The 22,500-nt window shown below is 35.6% G+C and overlaps 1 protein-coding gene across 2 annotated transcripts in view; it reads left to right on the forward strand.

Moving 5' to 3' along the window:
* Positions 1–12,322: 12,322 nt before the first annotated feature.
* Positions 12,323–22,500, forward strand: part of atrip (ATR interacting protein) — a 68,126-nt gene continuing 57,948 nt past the window's right edge. For both annotated transcript variants that reach the window (XM_062037603.1, XM_062037604.1), the window contains exons 1-2: positions 12,323–12,608; positions 19,929–20,218. In XM_062037603.1, coding sequence (XP_061893587.1) covers positions 19,948–20,218 — 271 coding nt within the window. In that variant the 5' untranslated portion in view covers positions 12,323–12,608; positions 19,929–19,947. The remainder of the gene's footprint in view (positions 12,609–19,928; positions 20,219–22,500) is intronic.

The following is a 22,500-nucleotide window of genomic DNA, read 5'->3' on the forward strand; positions in this document are numbered from 1 at the left end:
TAAATATGTATATATATATAAATATACATATATATATATGTATATATATATATATATATATATATGTGTATATATATATATATATATATGTGTGTATATATATGTATGTATGTATATATATATATATATGTATATATATATATATATATATATATATATATATATATACATATATATATATATATATATATATATATATATATATATATATATATATATATATATATATATATATATATATATATATATATATATATATATATATATATATATATATATGTATATATATATATATATATATATATATATATATATATATATATATGTATATATATATATATAGTCGTGGTCAAAAATGTACATACACTTGTAAAGAACATAATGTCATGGCTGTCTTGAGTTTCCAAAAATTTATTTTTTTGTATATATATATATATATATATATATATATATATATATATATATATATATATATATATATATATATATATATATATATATGTATATATATATATATATATATATATATATATATATATATATATATATATATATATATATATATATATATATATATATATATATATATATATATATATATATACAAAAAAATAAATTTTTGGAAACTCAATCATCAGGAGATGTTCTCTCCTGATGATTGAGGAAACCCCTCATGAAACAGGCCTGTAGAGATGAAGTAGTCTTGTGATTTTTTCCACACACATATATATATATATATATATATATATATATATATATATATATATATATATATATATATATATATATATATATATATATATATATATATATATATATATATATATATATATATATATATATATATATATATATATATATATATATATATATATACTGCTTTGCACACTCTTGGCATTCTCTCGATAAGCTTCAAGCACACCTGTGAAGTGAAAACCATTTCAGGTGACTAGCCCTTGAAGCTCATGGAGAGAATGCCAAGAGTGTGCGAAAAAGTAATCGGAGCAAAGGGTGGCTATTTTGAAGAAACTAGAATATAAAACATGTTTTTCAGTTATTTCACCTTTTTTTTGTTTGTTAAGTACATAACTCCACATGTGTTCATTCATAGTTTTGATGTGACAACCTACAATGTAAATAGTCATGAAAATTAAGAACACGCATCGAATGAGAAGGTGTGTCCAAACTTTTGGCCTGTACTCTATATATATATATACATATACCGGTATATAAAATTTATATTTATTTATTTATTTATCTTGCCATTTTTGTTCACATGTTAAAGATGTACATAATACAAGCATGTTTAACACATATAGATTCCTTTCCTTCATGCAGACAAGAATATAAGTTGGTATGGTTGTGATGACTTGCATTGATAGGAATCAGACAGTAGTGATGATAACCTCCACATTTTCAAATGGAGGAGAAACAAAGTCCTCCTTTCTGTCCAATACCACATGAAATGTGTCCAGCTTCCATACTCCTTTTTATACACTTTACAAGAAACACAGGAGAAGACAGGAACTGTGCGGTCGGAATTTAGAGTTTTGACGGTAGTTTCTCGCCTTCCTGTCGGTCGTTTTTTCTTAATAATGATCTTGGCAGCAGCCAGCGTCATGTCACAAGACCCTCGGGTGCCGTGAATGTCAATCAAGTGACCAAAGTCACGTCTTGGTGAAGATTGATGATCCATCATTTTTAGGTCTATTTTTTAATGCCTGGCCGGCTCCTCTGTAGTGAAAAAGTTAGGCCCCCGAGGTGAAACAAGTGAAGAACCCCCTGCCTTACACACCATCTCACCTCTGTTACACCTCTGGTGGGATCTCCAAAGGTGGACATTTTTCAAACCGAGGGAAAAGCCGGACATCTACTTCTTGCCCTGACAATATAACCATAGTAACGCTCTTCGCTGTTACACTTCACACTCGCGTGCACCGAGACTTCCATCTCATTTGCCCGCTGATCCGGCCTTCATCGGTGCCTTAGTTGCTATGGTTACCAACTGAGCACGTGTGTGTGTGTGTGTGTGTGTGTGTCTTTTTTCTCAGTTCACTCAATTTTCTTCTCCACATGAAGACTGGAAAATTCTGTGGTGCTGCAAAATGGTCGCTAAGATGATTACGTGTGTGTGTGAGTGTGTGTGTGGTGTGAGTGTGTGTGTGTGTGTGTGTGTGTGTGTGTGTGTGTGTGTGTGTGTGTGTGTGTGTGTTCTGGCAATGCTTACTTAATGGGGACATCGCTCTGTTTACACAGTCACCTTTAGGGGACCTCTGACGGTATGGGGACAAAAAAACCCTAAAGCAGTGGTCCCCAACCTTTTTGTAGCTGCGGACCGGTCAACGCTTGAAAATTTGTCCCACGGACCTTTTTTTTTTAAAATTCTTGTGCGGCCCGGTACCAATCGGTCTGCGGCCCGGTGTTTGGGGACCACTGCCCTAAAGGGAAACCTTTTTAAATGATAGTCAGATCCATTCTGAATGATGGCTTTTTTGCCGATATTCCGATATTGTCCAACTCTTAATTACCGATACCGATATCAACCGATACCGATATATACAGTCGTGGAATTAACACATTATTATGCCTAATTTGGACAACTAGGTATGGTGAAGATAAGGTCCTTTTTAAAAAACATCAATAAAATAAAATAAGATAAATAAATTAAAAACATTTTCTTGAATAAAAAAGAAAGTAAAACAATATAAAAACAGTTACATAGAAACTAGTAAAGAATGAAAATGAGTAAAATTAACTGTTAAAGGTTAGTACTATTAGTGGAGCAGCAGCACGCACAATCATAATTAGGGATGTCCGATAATGGCTTTTTGCCGATATCCGATATGCCGATATTGTCCAACTCTTTAATTACCGATACCGATATCAACCGATACCGATATCAACCGATATATGCAGTCGTGGAATTAACACATTATTATGCCTAATTTGGACAACCAGGTATGGTGAAGATAAGGTACTTTAAAAAAAAAAAATGAATCAAATCAAATAAGATAAATAAATTAAAAACATTTTCTTGAATAAAAAAGAAAGTAAAACAATATAAAAACAGTTACATAGAAACTAGTAATTAATGAAAATTTGTAAAATTAACTGTTAAAGGTTAGTACTATTAGCGGAGCAGCAGCACGCACAATCATGTGTGCTTACGGACTGTATCCCTTGCAGACTGTATTGATATATATTGATATATAATGTAGGAAGCAGAATATTAATAACAGAAAGAAACAACACTTTTGTGTGAATGAGTGTAAATGGGGGAGGGAGGTTTTTTGGCTTGGTGCACTAATTGTAAGTGTATCTTGTGTTTTTTATGTGGATTTAATTAAAAAAAACAAAAACAACAAAAAAAAAAAACGATACCGATAATTTAAAAAAACGATACCGATAATTTCCGATATTACATTTTAAAGCATTTATCGGCCGATACGGACATTTCTATTTCTGAAGTGATTTTTAAGCTTTGGCCCATAAAACATGGTTAGTTGGAGTGTGAGACATTTGCACAGCAGCAACAACTTTTTATTTTTATTTTTTTAAATGGTCCTCAGTAGTCACGTACAAACTTGTGTGAATTATGCAAAATGATTTAAATTTGGTCACCATGAACCATATTAACTCTTTTTTCCCCCGCAGGGTCCCCAGTAAGAATGATCAGCACATTACTTCATCAATCCAGAGATTTAAAGACGTGTATGAGCTAAATGGGCAGTAGACATTTTACTAGGGATGTCCGATAAATGCGTTAAAATGTAATATCGGAAATTATCGGTATCGTTTTTTTTTTATTATCTGTATCGGGTTTTTTTACATTTTTTTTTATTTTTTTTATTTTTATTAAATCAACATAAAAAACACAAGATACACTTACAATTAGTGCACCAACCCAAAAAACCTCCCTCCCCCCATTTCTTTCTGTTATCAATATTCTGGTTCCTACATTATATATCAATATATATCAATACAGTCTGCAAGGGATACAGTCCGTAAGCACACATGATTGTGCGTGCTGCTGCTCCACTAATAGTACTAACCTTTAACACTTCATTTTACTCATTTTCATTAATTACTAGTTTCTATGTAACTGTTTTTATATTGTTTTACTTTCTTTTTTATTGAAGAAAATGTTTTTAATTTAGTTATCTAATTTTATTTTATTTTTTTAAAAAGTACCTTATCTTCACCATACCTGGTTGTCCAAATTAGGCATAATAATGTGTTAATTCCACGACTGCATATATCGGTTGATATCGGTATCGGTAATTAAAGAGTTGGACAATATCGGAATATCGGATATCGGCAAAAAGCCATTATCGGACATCCCTACATTTTACACCATTTTTTTTAGGCCTCCACAACCTGTAGAAAGGGTGATGATCAAAAAGTTGGTCCCCATTCCAAATGATAACCAGTATGTGTGTGTGTGTGTGCGTGTGTGTGTGTGTGTGTGTGTGTGTGTGTGTGTGTGTGTGTGTGTGTGTGTTGCAATGCATCATCATGTCTTTAGCTGAGCCTTGCCATTTATATGTTAAGAACGGAGGCGGGGAGAGAGCATGCATGTATCTCTCTCACACGCACACACACACACACACACACACACACACACACACACACACACACACACACACACACACACACACACACACACACACACACACACATTGATGTCTATTTTTAAAAATGGAACTCACACTTGCTGTTGCTGAGAGAGAGGCTGCATGAAAGCTCTCCGCTATGATGACGGAGGAGAGCGTGATGGAGGCCAGCCTCCTCCGTCATGCTCACAGAGGCCAATGGGGCGCTTTTTCCATGTCCAAATTTACCGTTCGCTACCTCCGTTCAACGGCAAAACTCTCGGCAAAAGCATCGGACCGCAGAGTCCCACAGGGGACAAAATGTACTTTCACGGCTAGGGATGATGTTTGATAAGAAATTATCGAGTTCGAGTCTATTATCGAATCCTCTTATCGAACCGATTCCTTATCGATTGTCTTATGGAGTCCAGATAGGTTGTTGTATATGGAAAAAAAAACACAATATTTGGTTTAACAAAAGCTCACTTTTATTATATAAGAAAACAATTTAATCTAAAAAATAAATAAATATTGACTGTTGCCCCCCTAAAAAAAAAAAAAAAAAAAAATATTGACTGTTGTTACCCAAAGTATATTAAGTGGGATTTTTCAGAGAAACAAATATATACAGTAACACAAAAACAAGCTGTCTCTGTGATCACTATAGGTGTATAAATAATAATATAGTGTTAAATAAAATCAGTCCCTTGGGCACAAAACTGGAAATAATACAGCTCTCCAAAAAGTGCACTTCTGCTGCTATTTGACATAACTGTTTATGATGCTTGGACATTTTTTCACTTTATTTCTTTATTGAAAGAAAATTCTATGAATAGAAAAGTTGTTTGCAAATGTGGTTACAATGCTAAAAAATGAAAAGTTAAAGCTAAAAAAAGAAATACACTTTATTGAGTTAACATTATTTCTTTATAGGGGGAAAGATGTTATGAGCTAGGGCAGGGGTCGGCAACCCGCGGCTCTAGAGCCACATGCGGCTCTTTAGCGCCGCCCTAGTGGCTCTCTGGAGCTTTTTCAAAAATGTATGAAAAATGGAAAAAGATGAGGGGAAAAAATATATTTTTTGTTTTAATATGGTTTCTGTAGGAGGACAAACATCACACAAACCTCCCTAATTGTTATAAAGCACACTGTTTATATTAAACATGCCTCACTGATTCGAGTATTTGGCGAGCGCCGTTTTGTCCGACTAATTTTGGCGGTCCTTGAACTCACCGCAGTTTGTTTAAATGTATAACTTTCTCCGACTTTCTAGGACGTGTTTTATGCCACTTCTTTTTCTGTCTCATTTTGTCCACCACACTGTTAACGTTGTGCGTGAAGGCACAAAGGTGAGTTTTGTTGATGTTATTGACTTGTGTGGAGTGCTATTCAGACATATTTGGTCACTGCATTAATGCTAGCTAATCGATGCTAACATGCTATTTAGGCTAGCTATATGTACATATTGCATCATTATGCCTCATTTGTAGCTATATTTGAGGTCATTTGGTTTCCTTTAAGTCATCTTAATTCAATTTATATCTCATGACACACTATCTGTATGTAATATGGCTTTTAATTTTTTGCGGCTCCAGACAGATTTGTTTTTGTATTTTTGGTCCAATATGGCTCTTTCAACATTTTGGGTTGCCGACCCCTGAGCTAGGGAATATAACAACTACACTACCCAGCATGCAACGGGAGTGACGAGCATGCGCGGTAGCCCCGAAAAGTGTTGTTGCATGTCGTCACCCGTGAAAGTAAACGTCAAGAACTCAGCCAACACGCCTCGTCTGCATTATTTATAATTAGACAGACAACACATATACAGTGTGATTTTGTTTTGTTTACAAGGAAAGAAAAACAAAAGTTGAAAAAGGGAGATCATGTCATATATGTATGTGCTGCGGTTGCTATAAGAACGTTGCGACAGCTGCCGTAAAGGAGGTGCGTTGCTATGTTTCCGGTTGGTCGTAAAAGTGTTCGTCATGTGTTTGTAGTCTGCCCCATTCTCCCAGTAAAGTTGTTCATTGGATTATACCTTTTGTTTTTAACTTTATTACACCTTGGAGCACTTTTTCCCGTCCATTGTTTTCCTGCTTTCGCTATCTGCGCTTAATGACCGAGCTACGTGACTGATTTCTGTGATGTCACACGGAGCATTTCTGGTCGTTCCGAGGGGTTCGAATAGAGAACCAACTCTTTTTCTTTACTATAGTGGTCTCGATAACGGGTACCGGTTTTTAAAAAGGGATTCGAGTCCGAGGACTCGGTTCTTTTCTTATCGAACAACCGGGAAAACCGGTTTCGAGTATCATCCCTATTCACGGCCTTATGGCTTTAACTAATGTTGACGCACTTCTGCCTCTTGCCAGTAGGAGGAGCTGACCTATATATATATATAGTGACCTATATATAGAGCGGTATGGCGTAGTGCAGGGGTGTCCAAAAGTGCGGCCCCGGGGGCCATTTGTGGCCCGCAGGTCATTTTTTAACGGCCCCACGGCACATTTTAAAAATGCGATTGAAAACAATTGAAAACATGATAAGTGGTATAAAAGAGCAAACAGGCGAAATGTAACAAGAAAATGTCACAATGTATACTCTAATAACACAAAGCTGCCATGTAGGCTGTTTCTTTCTTCAATGTCGTTATGAATTATTGACCTATTCAAGGCTCCAATTACGTCACATCTGAGATATTTTGGGGGGAAAATGTTGCATATTTTGTGTTTGCCGTATAAAAAACTGAGCTGTTTTTTTTTATAAAGAAGGGCCTAAAACGGGGGTCGGCAACCCGCGGCTCTAGAGCCGCATGCGGCTCTTTAGCGCCGCCCTAGTGGCTCTCTGGAGATTTTTCAAAAATGTATGAAGAATGGAAAAAGATGAGGGGAAAAAAAAAATCAATTTTTTTGTTTTAGTATGGTTTCTGTAGGAGGACAAACATGACACAAACCTCCGTAATTGTTATAAATCACACTGTTTATATTAAATATGCTTCACTGATTCAAGTATTTGGTGAGCGCCGTTTTGTCCTACTTATTTTGGCGGTCCTTGAACTCACCGTATAGTCTGTTTACATGCATAACTTTCTCCGACTTTCTAGGACGTGTTTTATGCCACTTCTTTTTCCGTCTCATTTTGTCCACCACACTTTTAACGTTGTACATGAGTGCACAAAGGTGAGTTTTGTTGATGTTATTGACTTGTGTGAAGTGCTAATCAGACATATTTGGTCACTGCATGACTGCAAGCTAATCGATGCTAACATGCTATTTAGGCTAGCTATATGTACATATTGCATCATTATGCCTCATTTGTAGCTATATTTGAGCTAATTTAGTTTCCTTTAAGTCCTCTTAATTACATTTATATCTCATGACACATGTAATATGGCTTTTAATTTTTTGCGGCTCCAGACAGATTTGTTTTTGTTTTTTTGGTCCAATATGGCTCTTTCAACATTTTGGGTTGCCGACCCCTGGCCTAAAACGAACAAACGAAAAACATAAAAAACAATAAAACGTATAATTGACGGATGGATCTGAAGTTGATCTCGAGATTGTTGTGTTAAAAGTAAACATCCATCCATCCATCCATCTTCTTCCGCTTATCCGAGGTCGGGTCGCGGGGGCAGCAGCCTAAGCAGGGAAGCCCAGACTTCCCTCTCCCCAGCCACTTCGTCCAGCTCCTAGTCGGGTGCGGCTTATATATGGAGCAATCTGTATTTTCCCCGAAATTTAGCTGGTGCGGCTTATAGTCAGGTGCCCCTTATAGTCCGGAAATTACGGTAATTTATTTTTTAACACTATAATTATTTGGATCCCCAATCATTTTAGTGTGATTTGTTTTTAAGTGTCATTGCTCAAAAAATAATAATGATCAATTGATAATTGATAATCAATGTTGTTATGAGTTATTGACCTTTTTAAGGCTCCAATTATTATATAATCTCAAATATTCCACTTAAAAATTTTATTGTGTGAAAATATTGCATATTTTGTATTTTTTCCATAAAAAAACAGGGTTTTCTTTGACAACAAGAGCATATTAAATCTTTGAAGCCGTTATATTGACAGATAGACCTAATGTTGATCTAGAGCAGGGGTCACCAACGCGGTGCCCGCGGGCACCAGGTCGCCCGTAAGGACCAGATGAGTAGCCCGCTGGCCTGTTCTAAAAATAGCTCAAATAGCAGCCCTTACCAGTGAGCTGCCTCTATTTTTTAAATTGTATTTATTTACGAGCAAGCTGGTCTCGCTTTGCCCGACATTTTTAATTCTAAGAGAGACAAAACTCAAATAGAATTTGAAAATCCAAGGAAATATTTTAAAGACTTGGTCTTCACTTGTTTAAATAAATTCATGAATTTTTTTACTTTGCTTCTTATAACTTTCAGAAAGACAATTTTAGAGAAAAAATACAACCTTAAAAATGATTTTAGGATTTTTAAACACATATACCTTTTTACCTTTTAAATTCCTTCCTCTTCTGTCCTGACAATTTAAATCAATGTTCAAGTAAATGTATTTTTTTTATTGTAAAGAATAATAATTCGATTATTGTTTTGTTTTTTTGACAAAGAATATTTGTGAAATATTTCTTCAAACTTATTATGATTAAAATTCAAAAAAATTATTCCGGCAAATCTAGAAAATCTGTAGAATCAAATTTAAATCTTATTTCAAAGTCTTTTGAATTTTTTTTCAAATTTTTGTTCTGGAAAATCTAGAAGAAATAATGATTTGTCTTTGTTAAAAATATAGCTTGGTCCAATTTGTTATATACCGGTATTCTAACAAAGTGCAGATTGGATTTTAACCTATTTAAAACATGTCATCAAAATTCTAAAAATTAATCTTAATCAGGAAAAATTAGTAATGATGTTCCATAAATTATTTTTTTAATTTTTTCAAAAAGATTCGAATTAGCTAGTTTTTCTCTTCTTTTTTTCGGTTGAATTTTGAATTTTAAAGAGTCGAAATTGAAGATAAACTATGTTTCATAATGTAATTGTCATTTTTTTTGTGTTTTCTCCTCTTTTAAACCGTTCAATTAAGTGTAAATATCATTCATTATTAATAATAACATAGAGTTAAAGGTAAATTGAGCAAATTGGCTATTTCTGGCAATTTATTTAAGTGTGTATCAAACTGGTAGCCCTTCGCATTAATCAGTACCCAAGAAGTAGCTCTTGCTTTCAAAAAGGTTGGTGACCCCTGATCTAGAGATTTAAAACTTGAATAATAATAAAAATAATAATACTGAATAATGACACATTTTTAATATTTTTTTGACCAAAACCCTTTGGGGTCCCCGGGATCAAGCCTGAGTGGAGGCCTGGATGTATATTAGTTATACATATATTGTATTGGTTTTTAAAATAAAAAAAATATCAAAATGGCCCCCGCTTGCTTTGATTTTTCAGAATGCGGCCCTCGGTGGAAAAAGTTTGGACACCCCTGGCGTAGTGGGTAGAGCGGCCGTGCCAGAAAGCTGAGGGTTGCAGGTTCGCTCCCCGCCTCTTGACATCCAAATCGCTGCCGTTGTGTCCTTGGGCAGGACACTTCCCCCTTGCACCCGGTGCCGCTCACACTGGTGAATGAATGATGAATGAATGATAGGTGGTGGTCGGAGGGGCCGTAGGCGCAAACTGGCAGCCTCGCTTCCGTCAGTCTACCCCAGCGCTTTGAGTATTGTTGCGTTTGACCAGATGTTCCTCCAAGTGGGATGTAAAACGCTGGTCTGTCCCAAGTTCCTTAGATGACATATAAACTGAACTCAAATGTACCACCAAGCACAGGATAGGTATTTTGTAATTTATTTTCAAATATTTGAGAATAGAGACCAGCCTCGAACAACACATACAAATGCATAACCCAAGTTGATCTGAAAACATCCCGGAATGCACTCTCCTCTTCAATATCCCCCCCCCGCCCTCACTTGTCTCACCTCAAACACATGCTCATTGTGCTTCTTATCTAGAGTTGGGCTGAAGGAAAGCAAGGAGGATTCCTTCTCTCTGCCTTCCACCCCAAGGCCATCCCCAGTGCAAGCACTTTGTCATGAGATGATTAGAAAAGCAAAGAGTACAATATGGAACATTAGCTATATGTAATATGACTATGAAAATTAATAAGTAACACAAAATATGGATATATGAAGATATATATATATATATCCTTCAGTATCTAATAATAAAAAAGCGCGATATAAAATCTAATCCCTTATTATTATTATATATTATTATTAAATGACCATGGATGAAGCGGCTGGGGAGAGGGAATTATGGGCTTCTCTGCTTAGGCTGCTGCCCCCGCGACCCGACCTCAGATAAGCGGAAGAAGATGGATGAAACCCTACTTTACTGGAAATTATTGTTTACATTTTTTTCCCCTCACCTATATGGATTCAATGTTACATTCTAGTTAAGGAAAAAAAATCATGTATATGGAAGAATCAAACTATAGGATTCTCGGTGGTGAAACTGTTTATGAATCTGTGAAAAGTTTCAATGTTGTTGCACCAGGAGTCATATTCTGAAGAAAACCAAAGCACTCTGAAAATCTTTGGCGACTCGAGACGTGTTCGAACACGACTCCTCGTCTGAGAAACCTTTATATTGAAGATGTTAGTTTTTTATAATGATAAATGTTCTAACAAATATGTATTTTTAGAGTACAACTCAAAGACAGTTTATTCTAAAATAGATTAGGGAAAACAAGGACACAATATATTGCATGTTGTGATCTTGCTAAAGTTAAAGAAATACAATGTAAACAAATTATTAATGGAATATGATCTACTACATGATTGTTTGAAACAATTAAATAAAATTATAGTTGACAACTGTTGTATCTGTGATTCAATAGAAGTTATTTATTCTTGGAATGTGATACTGTACATTTATTTTGGAAGGAGGCTGAAAGACAAAAGTATAGCGATGTCCCCATTTGCTATAGAAGACATTACATTTGGCCTATTTACAAAAGATAAACACCTACAAATTATTGATAATATTAGTGTATTGCAAGCAATTTTTTTTATACACAAAAGTCGCTTCTTGAAAGATGGTAAAAAGTACAAAATACCTTTAATTCTTATCTTTATTGGATGAATTTAAGTTATTTTAAATGAGCCACTTTTTTATGGTTTCATTTATTTTTTTCATGTATTTTTATATATTTTATTTGTCACTTATTTTTAATTTTCTTTAACACGTTTTTATTTGTATTTTATATTGCTATGTAAATTGCAAGGAAGCCGCGTGACCTGTGTAACATTTAATTTGGTCTGATATTCTTATTTAAATATGAAAATCAGTGTATTTTGTGTAGTAATTACTATTTAAATATTATTGGACGAAATTGGTATTTTAAAATAGCGCATTTGTTGTATTGTGTTATTTATTTCATTTATACAGCCCTGCACTTTAGTTCCTACCTGTTGTTTCCGTACATCCGAATAGGGAACGGACGAATAAATTGCTTAACCTGATGAAAAATATTGGTGAGAAAAAAAAATAGAAATATTGGAGAGGGACAAATTGAAAGTGGCTTAATCTTTAATTTTTTAATAAATAAAAAATAAACAAAAAGTTACCGCAGTCGCATTCCGTGCAGTTTGCCCTCACCGAAGACCCGTAGTCAAGCGCTCCTCTGATTGGTTGAAAACGTCACAGCTTTGTTGTGATTGGTCGAAAACGTCACAGCTCTGTTGTGATTGGTCAGTTTAGCAGACCTATGTTGCGAGTTGAAACACTTTGTTTGCTGCCAACATTTCGTCTCTTTTTACGCACAAAACGGCAGATTGAGCAATGTGTTATTTTGCCACACAGGCGCTTCGTGACTGATGCGGGAAAACCATCCTCAACAGCGTGTTTACACGCCGGCCAAACCTATCTTTCGATGCATTTGGCACCCTTAGCTTAGCATGCTAACTTCCTTCATAATAGCAGATGCTAACTGAGGTGCTAAACTGCAGGTGATTGTGACGTCATCAGCACTGAACTCTCAGGTACATCTTCATCTCTCACAATTACATCTTCTTTCTTCATTTTTAGCAAAAACAGTTACAGTTATAAATTATAACTTGTAATTTATTCGCTTCTGAAACGTTTAGCAAGTTACATAAAATAGCATCAGGTGGTTACTTTTGCAGAAATCAACACCTGTCTGAAAAGGAGTAGGAAGAAGCAAAGTTAATTATTCAGTTGAGTTCAGTTTCAGTGTATGTGTGACATCAATCAATCAATCAATCAATGTTTATTTATATAGCCCTAAATCACAAGTGTCTCAAAGGGCTGTACAAGCCACAACGACATCCTCGGTGTCGAGTGGGTCTGACATAATATTGTGAAAGTCCAACACATCAGCGAAAGTCCAGTCCATGGTGGGGCCAGCGGGAACCATCCCGAGCGGAGACGGGTCAGCAGCGTAGAGATGTCCCCATCTGATGGACAGGCTAGCGGTCCACCCCGGAGCAGAGTAGAAAAGAAAAGAAAAGAAACGGCAGATCAACTGGTCTAAAAAGGGAGTCTATTTATGCATACGATACAATGTCATGCATCACACAGTTCCAGTTGTTTCATTACAGCATGTCCGAAAAGGAGTAGGAAGAAGCAGAGCTTATTTAATCCTACCCCTTTTCCTACAATAGCAATTTTATCCCATTTCCTTGTTCTCTGTAACAGAACAGTGAACAAATAAATAATATACCACAGTAAGTAGAGATGTCCGATAATATCGGCCGATAAATGCTTTAAAATGTAATACCGGAAATTATCGGTATCTTTTATTGTATTTTTTTTTGTTTTTTTTAGTAAATCAACATAAAAAACACAAGATACACTTACAATTAGTGCACCAACCCAAAAAACCTCCCTCCCCCATTTACACTCATTCACACAAAAGGGTTGTTTCTTTCTGTTATTAATATTCTGCTTCCTACATTATATATCAATATATATCAATACAGTCTGCAAGGGATACAGTCCGTAAGCACACATGATTGTGCGTGCTGCTGCTCCACTAATAGTACTAACCTTTAACACTTCATTTTACTCATTTTCATTCATTACTAGTTTCTATGTAACTGTTTTATATTGTTTTACTTTCTTTTTTATTCAAGAAAATGTTTTTAATTTATTTATCTTATTTTTTTTAAATTTTAGAAAAAAAAAGGACCTTATCTTCACCATACCTGGTTGTCCATATTAGGCATAATAATGTGTTAATTCCACAACTGTATATATCGGTATCGGTTGATATCGGTATCGGTAATTAAGAGTTGGACAATATCGGATATCGTCAAAAAAAGCCATTATCGGACATCCCTAACGGTAAGCATACAAATATTAAAGACATAAATAACTTGTATCAATAAAAAAAAAATCGGGAAAAAAAAGGGTTCAATATGTTCATCATAATTCTTGTTTTGTGTACTTTGTGAACACTTGTAGTTTGAAAAGTCTCTTAAAATTAATCATATTGGTGCTTTGTTTCATTTCTTTGGTTAATCCGTTCCATAATTTAATTCCACATACTGATAAATACTGTAAATAATGTAAAAACAAGAGTATAAAGAAGTCACACTGTTCCATTATATTTGTTCATACTACTGTCACTACTCAACTGCCAAAGAACTGTAGACACCTTTAATATTTATTACTTCCTATACAGTATATACTGTTATACTATTTGACATTGCACTGGTACTGTACTGTATGTGACTACTAGGGATGATACTCGAAAACGGTTTTCCCGGTTGTTCGATAAGAAAAGAACCGAGTCCTCGGACTCGAATCCCTTTTTGAGAACCGGCACCCGTTATCGAGACCACTATAGTAAAGAAAAGAGTTGGTTCTTTATTCGAATCCCTCGGAACGAATCCCGTCCCGACCAGAAATGCTCCGTAGGACATCACAAGAAATGGCGTCACGTAGCTCAGTCATTAGGCGCAGATAGCGAAAGCAGGAAAAAAATGGACGGTAAAAAGCGCTCCAAGGTGTAATAAAGTTCAAAACAAAAGGTAGAATCCAATGAATAACTTTACTGAGAGATTTGAGCAGGGTACAAACACATGAACACTTTTACGACCAAGCGGAAACATAGCAACCAGGCTAGCAACGCACCTCCTTTACGGCAGCTGTCGTAACGTTCTTAAAGCAACCACAGCACATACATATATATACAACATATCTCCCTTTTTTAACTTTTGTTTTTCTTTCCTTGTAAACAAAACAAAATCACACTGTAGATGTGTTGTCTGTCTAATTATAAATAATGCAGACGAGGCGTGTTGGCGGAGTTCTTGACGTTTACTTTCACAGCGTGCTCATTCTTAGCTGCCGGGTGACGACATGCAACAACACTTTTCGGGGCTACCGCGCATGCTCGTCACTCCCGTTGCATGCTGGGTAGTGTAGTTATTATATTCCCTAGCTCATCACATTTTTTTCCCCCTATAAAGAAATAATGTTAACTCAATAAAGTGTATTTCTTTTTTTAGCTTTAACCTTTCATTTTTTAGCATTGTAACCACATTTGCAAACAACTTTTCTCTTCATAGAATTTTCTTTCAATAAAGAAATAAAGTGCAAAAATGTCAAAGCATCATAACAAACAGTTATGTTCCAATAGCAGCAGAAGTGCACTTTATGGAGAGCTGTATTATTTTCAGTTTTGTGCCCAAGGGACTGATTTTATTTAAAGGCCTGCTGAAATGAATTTTTTTTATTTAAACAGGGATAGCAGATCTATTCTATGTGTCATACTTGATCATTTCGCGATATTGCCATATTTTTGCTGAAAGGATTTAGTATAGAACAACGACGATAAAGATTGCAACTTTTGGTATCTGATAAAAAAAAGGCTTGCCCCTACCGGAAGTAGCGTGACGTAGTCAGTTGAACATATACGCAAAGTTCCCTATTGTTTACAATGATGGCCGCATGAAGTTAGAGAGATTCGGACCGAGAAAGCGACAATTTCCCCATTAATTTGAGCGAGGATGAAAAATTTGTGGATGAGTAAAGTGCAAGTGAAGGACTAGTGGGGAGTTGAAGCTATTCAGATAGGGAAGATGCTGTGAGAGCCGGGGGTGACCTGATATTCAGCTGGGAATGACTACAACAGTAAATAAACACAAGACATATATATACTCTATTAGCCACAACACAACCAGGCTTATATTTAATATGCCACAAATTAATCCTGCATAAAAACACCTGCGTGTTGGTTACGCTAGCTCTTAGCTCCTCTGCTAGCTCCTAGCTCCATAGAACACGCCAATACAATTCAAACACCTGATCAACACACACAATCACTCAGCCCAAAAGACCGTTCACCTAACCCAAGGTTCATAAAGCTTATATATTTTTAAAAAGTTACGTACGTGACGCGCACATACGGTCAAGCTATCAAATGTTTAGCAGCCAAGGCTGCATACTCACGGTACCTGATATTCAGCTGGGAATGACTACAACAGTAAATAAACACAAGACATATATATACTCTATTAGCCACAACACAACCAGGCTTATATTTAATATGCCACAAATTAATCCTGCATAAAAACACCTGCGTGTTTGTTATGCTAGCTCCTAGCTCCTATGCTAGCTCCTAGCTCCATAGAACACGCCAATACAATTCAAACACCTGATCAACACACACAATCACTCAGCCCAAAAGACCGTTCACCTAACCCAAGGTTCATAAAGCTTATATATTTTAAAAAAGTTACGTACATACGCAAAAAAAAGTTGCGCACATACGGTCAAGCAATCAAATGTTTAGAAGCCAAAGCTGCATACTCACAGTAGCACGTCTGCGTCTTTGTCATCCAAATCAAAGTAATCCTGGTAAGAGTCTGTGTTGTCCCAGTTCTCTACAGGCGTCTGTGTATCGAAGTCAAAAGTCCTCCTGGTTAGAGTCTCTGTTATCCGAGTTCTTCCATCTTGACTGCATCTTTCGGGAATGTAAACAAAGAAGCGCCGGCTGTGTACTGTTGTTGCTGACTACGTTCGAAAAATACGTCCATTTCGCACCGACAACTTTCTTCTTTGCTTGCTCAGCTTCCTTCTCCATAATGCAATGAACATGATTGCAACAGATTCACGAACACAGATGTCCAGAATACTGTGGAATTATGAAATGAAAACAGAGCTTTTTCGTATTGGCTTCAATGTGGAAGGCATACCCGTGTTCGCCGGGCTACGTCACGCGCATACGTCATCCTCAGAGGCGTTTCGAACCGGAAGTTTAGCGGCAAATTTAAAATGTCACTTTATAAGTTAACCCTGCCGTATTGGCATGTGTTATAATGTTAAGATTTCATCATTGATATATAAACTATCAGACTGCGTGGTCGGTAGTAGTGGGTTTCAGTAGGCCTTTAACACTATATTATTATTTATACACCTATAGTGATCACAGAGACAGCTTGTTTTTGTGTTACTGTATATATTTGTTTTGATGAAAAATCCCACTTAATATACTTTGGGTAGCAACACTCAATATTTATTTATTTTATTTTATTTTTTTAGGGGGGTAACAGTCAATATTTATTTATTTTTTTAGATTAAATTGTTTTCTTATATAATAAAAGAGAGCTTTTGTTACACCAAATATTGTGTTTTTTTTTCCATATACAACAACCTATCTGGACTCCATAAGAGAATCGATAAGGAATCGGTTCGATAAGAGGATTCGATAATAGACTCGAACTCGATAATTTCTTATCAAACATCATCCCTAGTGACTACTGTACTTTACTTGTACTGATACCATATTTACTGGGACTTATTGTGCAACTTATTGTCTTGTAATTAATGTACATCAGAGCTATTCAAATGTTTGTATTTTTTGTATTTAGTGTATTAGATTCTGCAACTAGTGTTTGGATCCCACTGTACGCAATATCTGAAGAGCATGGAAAAAGCATTTCACTGTGGTGTACTCTGCATGTGACTAATAAAACCTTGAACTTTGAACCGTGATATGTTAAAGTTTTTAAGTGTTGTACGTGCGTACAAATGTTTTAAATTACATTTTCCTCTTAGGTTATATTTCTCCTCTTTTGTTGAGAAGAATTGTTGTACATTCCTGGCTAGCAGGTTATAGTTTGCTTTGTACATAATTTTAGCTGTTTGCAAATGCACCAAATTGTTGAATTTTAATAATTGTGATTTAATAGATAAAGGGTTTTCTCTATATCCAACATTATGTATTATTGTAACTGATCTTTTTTGTAACACAGTTATTTAACCCTGATAATGTATTTATCTTATACCATAACTTTTACATGTTTTATATCAGTGGTCCCCAACCACCGGGCCGCGGCCCGGTACCGGTCCGCGGACCGATTGGTACCAGGCCGCACAAGAATTAAAAAAAATAAAATAATAATAATAATTTTTTTTTCTTTTTTCTTTTTTTTTTTTTAATGAAATCAACATAAAAAACACAATATATACATTCTATATCAATATAGATCAATATAGCCTGCAGGGATACAGTCCGTAAACACACATGATTATATTTATTTATGTAAAAAAAAAAATTTTTTTAATTTTTTTTAATACGCCAGCCCGCTCCCCCCCCCACCGGTCCGTGGGACAAATTTTCAAGCGTTGACCGGTCCGCAGCTACAAAAAGGTTGGGGACCACTGTTTTATATGGCTGGGCGATATCCCTAAAAACTGTACGATATAAGATTCTTTAATTGGTCAATATCTAGGGATGTCCGATAATGGCTTTTTGCCGATATCCGATATTCCGATATTGTCCAACTCTTTAATTACCGATACCGATATCAACCGATACCGATATCAACCGATATATACAGTCGTGGAATTAACACATTATTATGCCTAATTTGGACAACCAGGTATGGTGAAGATAAGGTACTTTTAAAAAAAAAATTATAAAATAAAATAAGATAAATAAATTAAAAACATTTTCTTGAATAAAAAAGAAAGTAAAACAATATAAAAACAGTTACATAGAAACTAGTAATGAATGAAAATGAGTAACATTAACTGTTAAAGGTTAGTACTATTAGTGGAGCAGCAGCACGCACAATCATGTGTGCTTACGGACTGTATCCCTTGCAGACTGTATTGATATATATTGATATATAATGTAGGAAGCAGAATATTAATAACAGAAAGAAACAACCCTTTTGTGTGAATGAGGATGGAGGTTTTTTGGGTTGGTGCATTAATTGTAAGTGTATCTTGTGTTTTTTATGTTTATTTAATTAAAAACAAACAAAAAACAAACAAACAAACAAAAAACGATACCGATAATAAAAAAAACGATACTGATAATTTCCGATATTACATTTTAACGCATATTATTGGACATCCCTATCAATATCAATAATTATTAGAGATGTCCGATAATATCGGCAGTCCGATATTATCGGCCGATAAATGCTTTAAAATGTAATATCGGAAATTATCGGTATCTGTTTCAAAAAGTAAAATGTATGACTTTTTAAAACGCCGCTGTGTACACGGACGTAGGGAGAAGTACAGAGCGCCAATAAACCTTAAAGGCACTGACTTTGCGTGCCGGCCCAATCACATAATATCTACGGCTTTTCTCACACACAAGTGAATGCAAAGCATACTTGGTCAACAGCCATACAGGTCACACTGAGGGTGAGCGTATAAACAACTTTAACACTGTTACAAATACGCGCCACACTGTGAACCCACACCAAACAAGAATGACAAACACATTTCGGGAGAACATCCGCACCGTAACACAACATAAACACAACAGAACAAATACCCAGAACCCCTTGCAGCACTAACTCTTCCGGGACGCTACAATATACACCCCCCTCCGCTTCCCCCTCCCCCCCACCTCAACCTCCTCATGCTCTCTCAGGGAGAGCATGTCCCAAATTCCAAGCTGCTGTTTTGAGGCATGTTAAAAAAAAATAATGCACTTTGTGACTTCAATAATAAATATGGCAGTGCCATGTTGGCATTTTTTTCCATAACTTGAGTTGATTTATTTTGGAAAACCTTGTTACATTGTTTAATGCATCCAGCGGGGCATCACAACAAAACTAGGCATAATAATGTGTTCATTCCACCACTGTATATATCGGAATCGGTAATTAAGAGTTGTACAATATCGGATATCGTCAAAAAAGCCATTGTCCGATATCTCTAATAATTATTGATATTTTTATGAACTATTGAAACTATGAAAATATAATATGCGTGGTCTTATTTAAAAAAAAAAGCACAAACTCTCCTCCCTGCTCCCCACTAAGTGGCCAAATCCTGCAAATAACCTTTCTTCATTTCTCCCGCCACAGTTGGTTGGACACACACAGCATGACTTGCCCTCCCAGCAAGCGCCTCAGAAGCCACCGCCCGGACGTCCCCAAGGTGGACTTCTTCGACGACGACGACTTCACCCAGGACGACCTGGATGAGATCGACACCATCGCCTCGCAGGCCATCAGCTGCGGGGGTCCAAAAGCGGGGGAGCGGCAGGGCCCCGGGTCAGGATCCCGTGCCTCCACCGGGCCGAGCGCACCGCCGGGGAGAGAGAAGATGGGGGGCAAGAGAGGAGACTTGGGGGTGACCAGCAGAGAGCCTCCTGGTGGGTAAATCTGCTTTCCTTTTCATACGAACTCGTAACACTCCATCTTGGAACAATCCACATGCGCCCCGATACTCAATAATTGATCATGTGTTTTACCACAGTAGTCAGTTTGGCACTGTAAGATAAGAACTAGGCGTTAGCACTTAGCATGTTGCTATTTGCTTGTCCTGCCTTACATTTTCATTCACTTGCTCCAGCCTGTCTCAGCTCACTTTGGGTGATATATATATATATATATATATTATATATATATATATATATATATATATATATATATATATATATATATATATATATATATATATATATATATATATATATATATATATATATATATATATATTAGGGCTGCAACTAACGATTAATTTGATAATCGATTAATCTGTCGATTTTTACTTCGATTAATCGATTAATAATCGGATAAAAGAGACAAACTACATTTCTATCCTTTCCAGTATTTTATTGAAAAAACCCAGCATACTGGCACCATGTTGTGGACATTGGGGGTGCAGCATACACCAATAATAACACAGAAATGTAACTCATCAGAACTGAATCAGATATTGTACACGTTTCTGTTGTGAATAATAAAGGATTCATTTTAGGCTGCCTCTGAATAATAGCATGAAATATTCCAGCACCTTCATAACGTTTAGTTATACTAAAGCGTCACTCAAATCTAAATATATTTATATAGCTTTATCGGCCCGGCTACATTGATCCATTATGAAACCAACCTGAGATATTTCTGTCCGTTACGTTTATTTCCAAATTGGTAACCGTGCGTTTTCTCTCTCAAAACGGAGTCAAATGTGCCGGAGACACATTATCAGCCCCGCGTTGCAACAAAGGCATAACTTTAAAGTTACTCACAAAAAAGCTGAACTCATGAATGCTTGTTGCCACTATGGACTTAAAAAGTTACGTACTGTGAGTTCTTCCCTTCATCCATGGCTGCAACATGTTTCTTCTTCAGGTGCTCCTGAAGCAATGTTGTACTTCCGTGCCATTTTGCAGGAAACGCTCTTCTTTGAAGTCTTTAAAGTGAAGTGTTCCCACACTTTTGACGACTTAGGTCGTACACTTTTCTCCATTGAAGCAATAACCTCAAGAAGTTTCTCCGCTAAACTATCGGTAGTGTTTTCCTGCGCCATTTTTCGAATGTTTCCAGCAAAGGAGACGCCGTCGTCACGTGAGCTGCACATGACACATCATTGGCTAGCTTACGCCACCTCATGAGACGTAGCCTCAGCGCCGCCCTGGCGCTGTTTTGTACTGTTTTTGTACTTATTTTGATTATTGTTTCTCAGCTGTTTGTAAATTTTGCAGTTTATAAATAAAGGTTTATAAAACAACAAAAAACAACAACAAAATTACCGAAAAAAAAGAAAAAAAAGCCTCCGCGCATGCACATAGCATAGTTCCAACGAATCGATGAATACATTAATCGCCAACTATTTTGATAATTGATTTTAATCGATTTAATCGATTAGTTGTTGCAGCCCTAATATATATATATGTATATATATATATATATATATATATATATATATATATATATATATATATATATATATATATATATATATATATATATATATATATATATATATTTACACCGTATTTTTCGGACTATAAGTCGCAGTTTTTTTCATAGTTTGGCCGGGGGTGCGACTTATACTCAGGAGCGACTTATGTGTGAAATGATTAACACATTAGCGTAAAATATCGTATAATATTATTGATCTCATTGATGTAAGAGACTAGACGTATAAGATTTCATGGGATTTAGCGATTAGGAGTGACAGATTGTTTGGTAAACGTATAGCATGTTCTATATGTTATAGTTATTTGAATGACTCTTACCATAATATGTTACGTTAACATACCAGTTGGTTATTTATGCCTCATATAACGTACACTTATTCAGCCTGTTGTTCACTATTCTTTAGACATTTTAAATTGCCTTTCAAATGTTTATTCTTGCTGTTGGCTTTTATCAAATACATTTCCCCCAAAAAATGCGACTTATATGTATTTTTTCCTTCTTTATTATGCATTTTCGGCAGGTGCGACTTATACTCCGGTGCGACTTATAGTCCGAAAAATACGGTATATGCATATATATGTATATGTATATATATATGTATATATATATATATGTATGTATGTATGTATATATATGCATATATGTATATGTATATGTATATATTTATGTATGTATATGTATGTATGTATATATATATATATATGTATGTATGTATGTATATTAGGGCTGC

Source organism: Entelurus aequoreus, linkage group LG26, assembly GCF_033978785.1.
Source record: "Entelurus aequoreus isolate RoL-2023_Sb linkage group LG26, RoL_Eaeq_v1.1, whole genome shotgun sequence".
NCBI lineage: Eukaryota > Metazoa > Chordata > Actinopteri > Syngnathiformes > Syngnathidae > Entelurus > Entelurus aequoreus.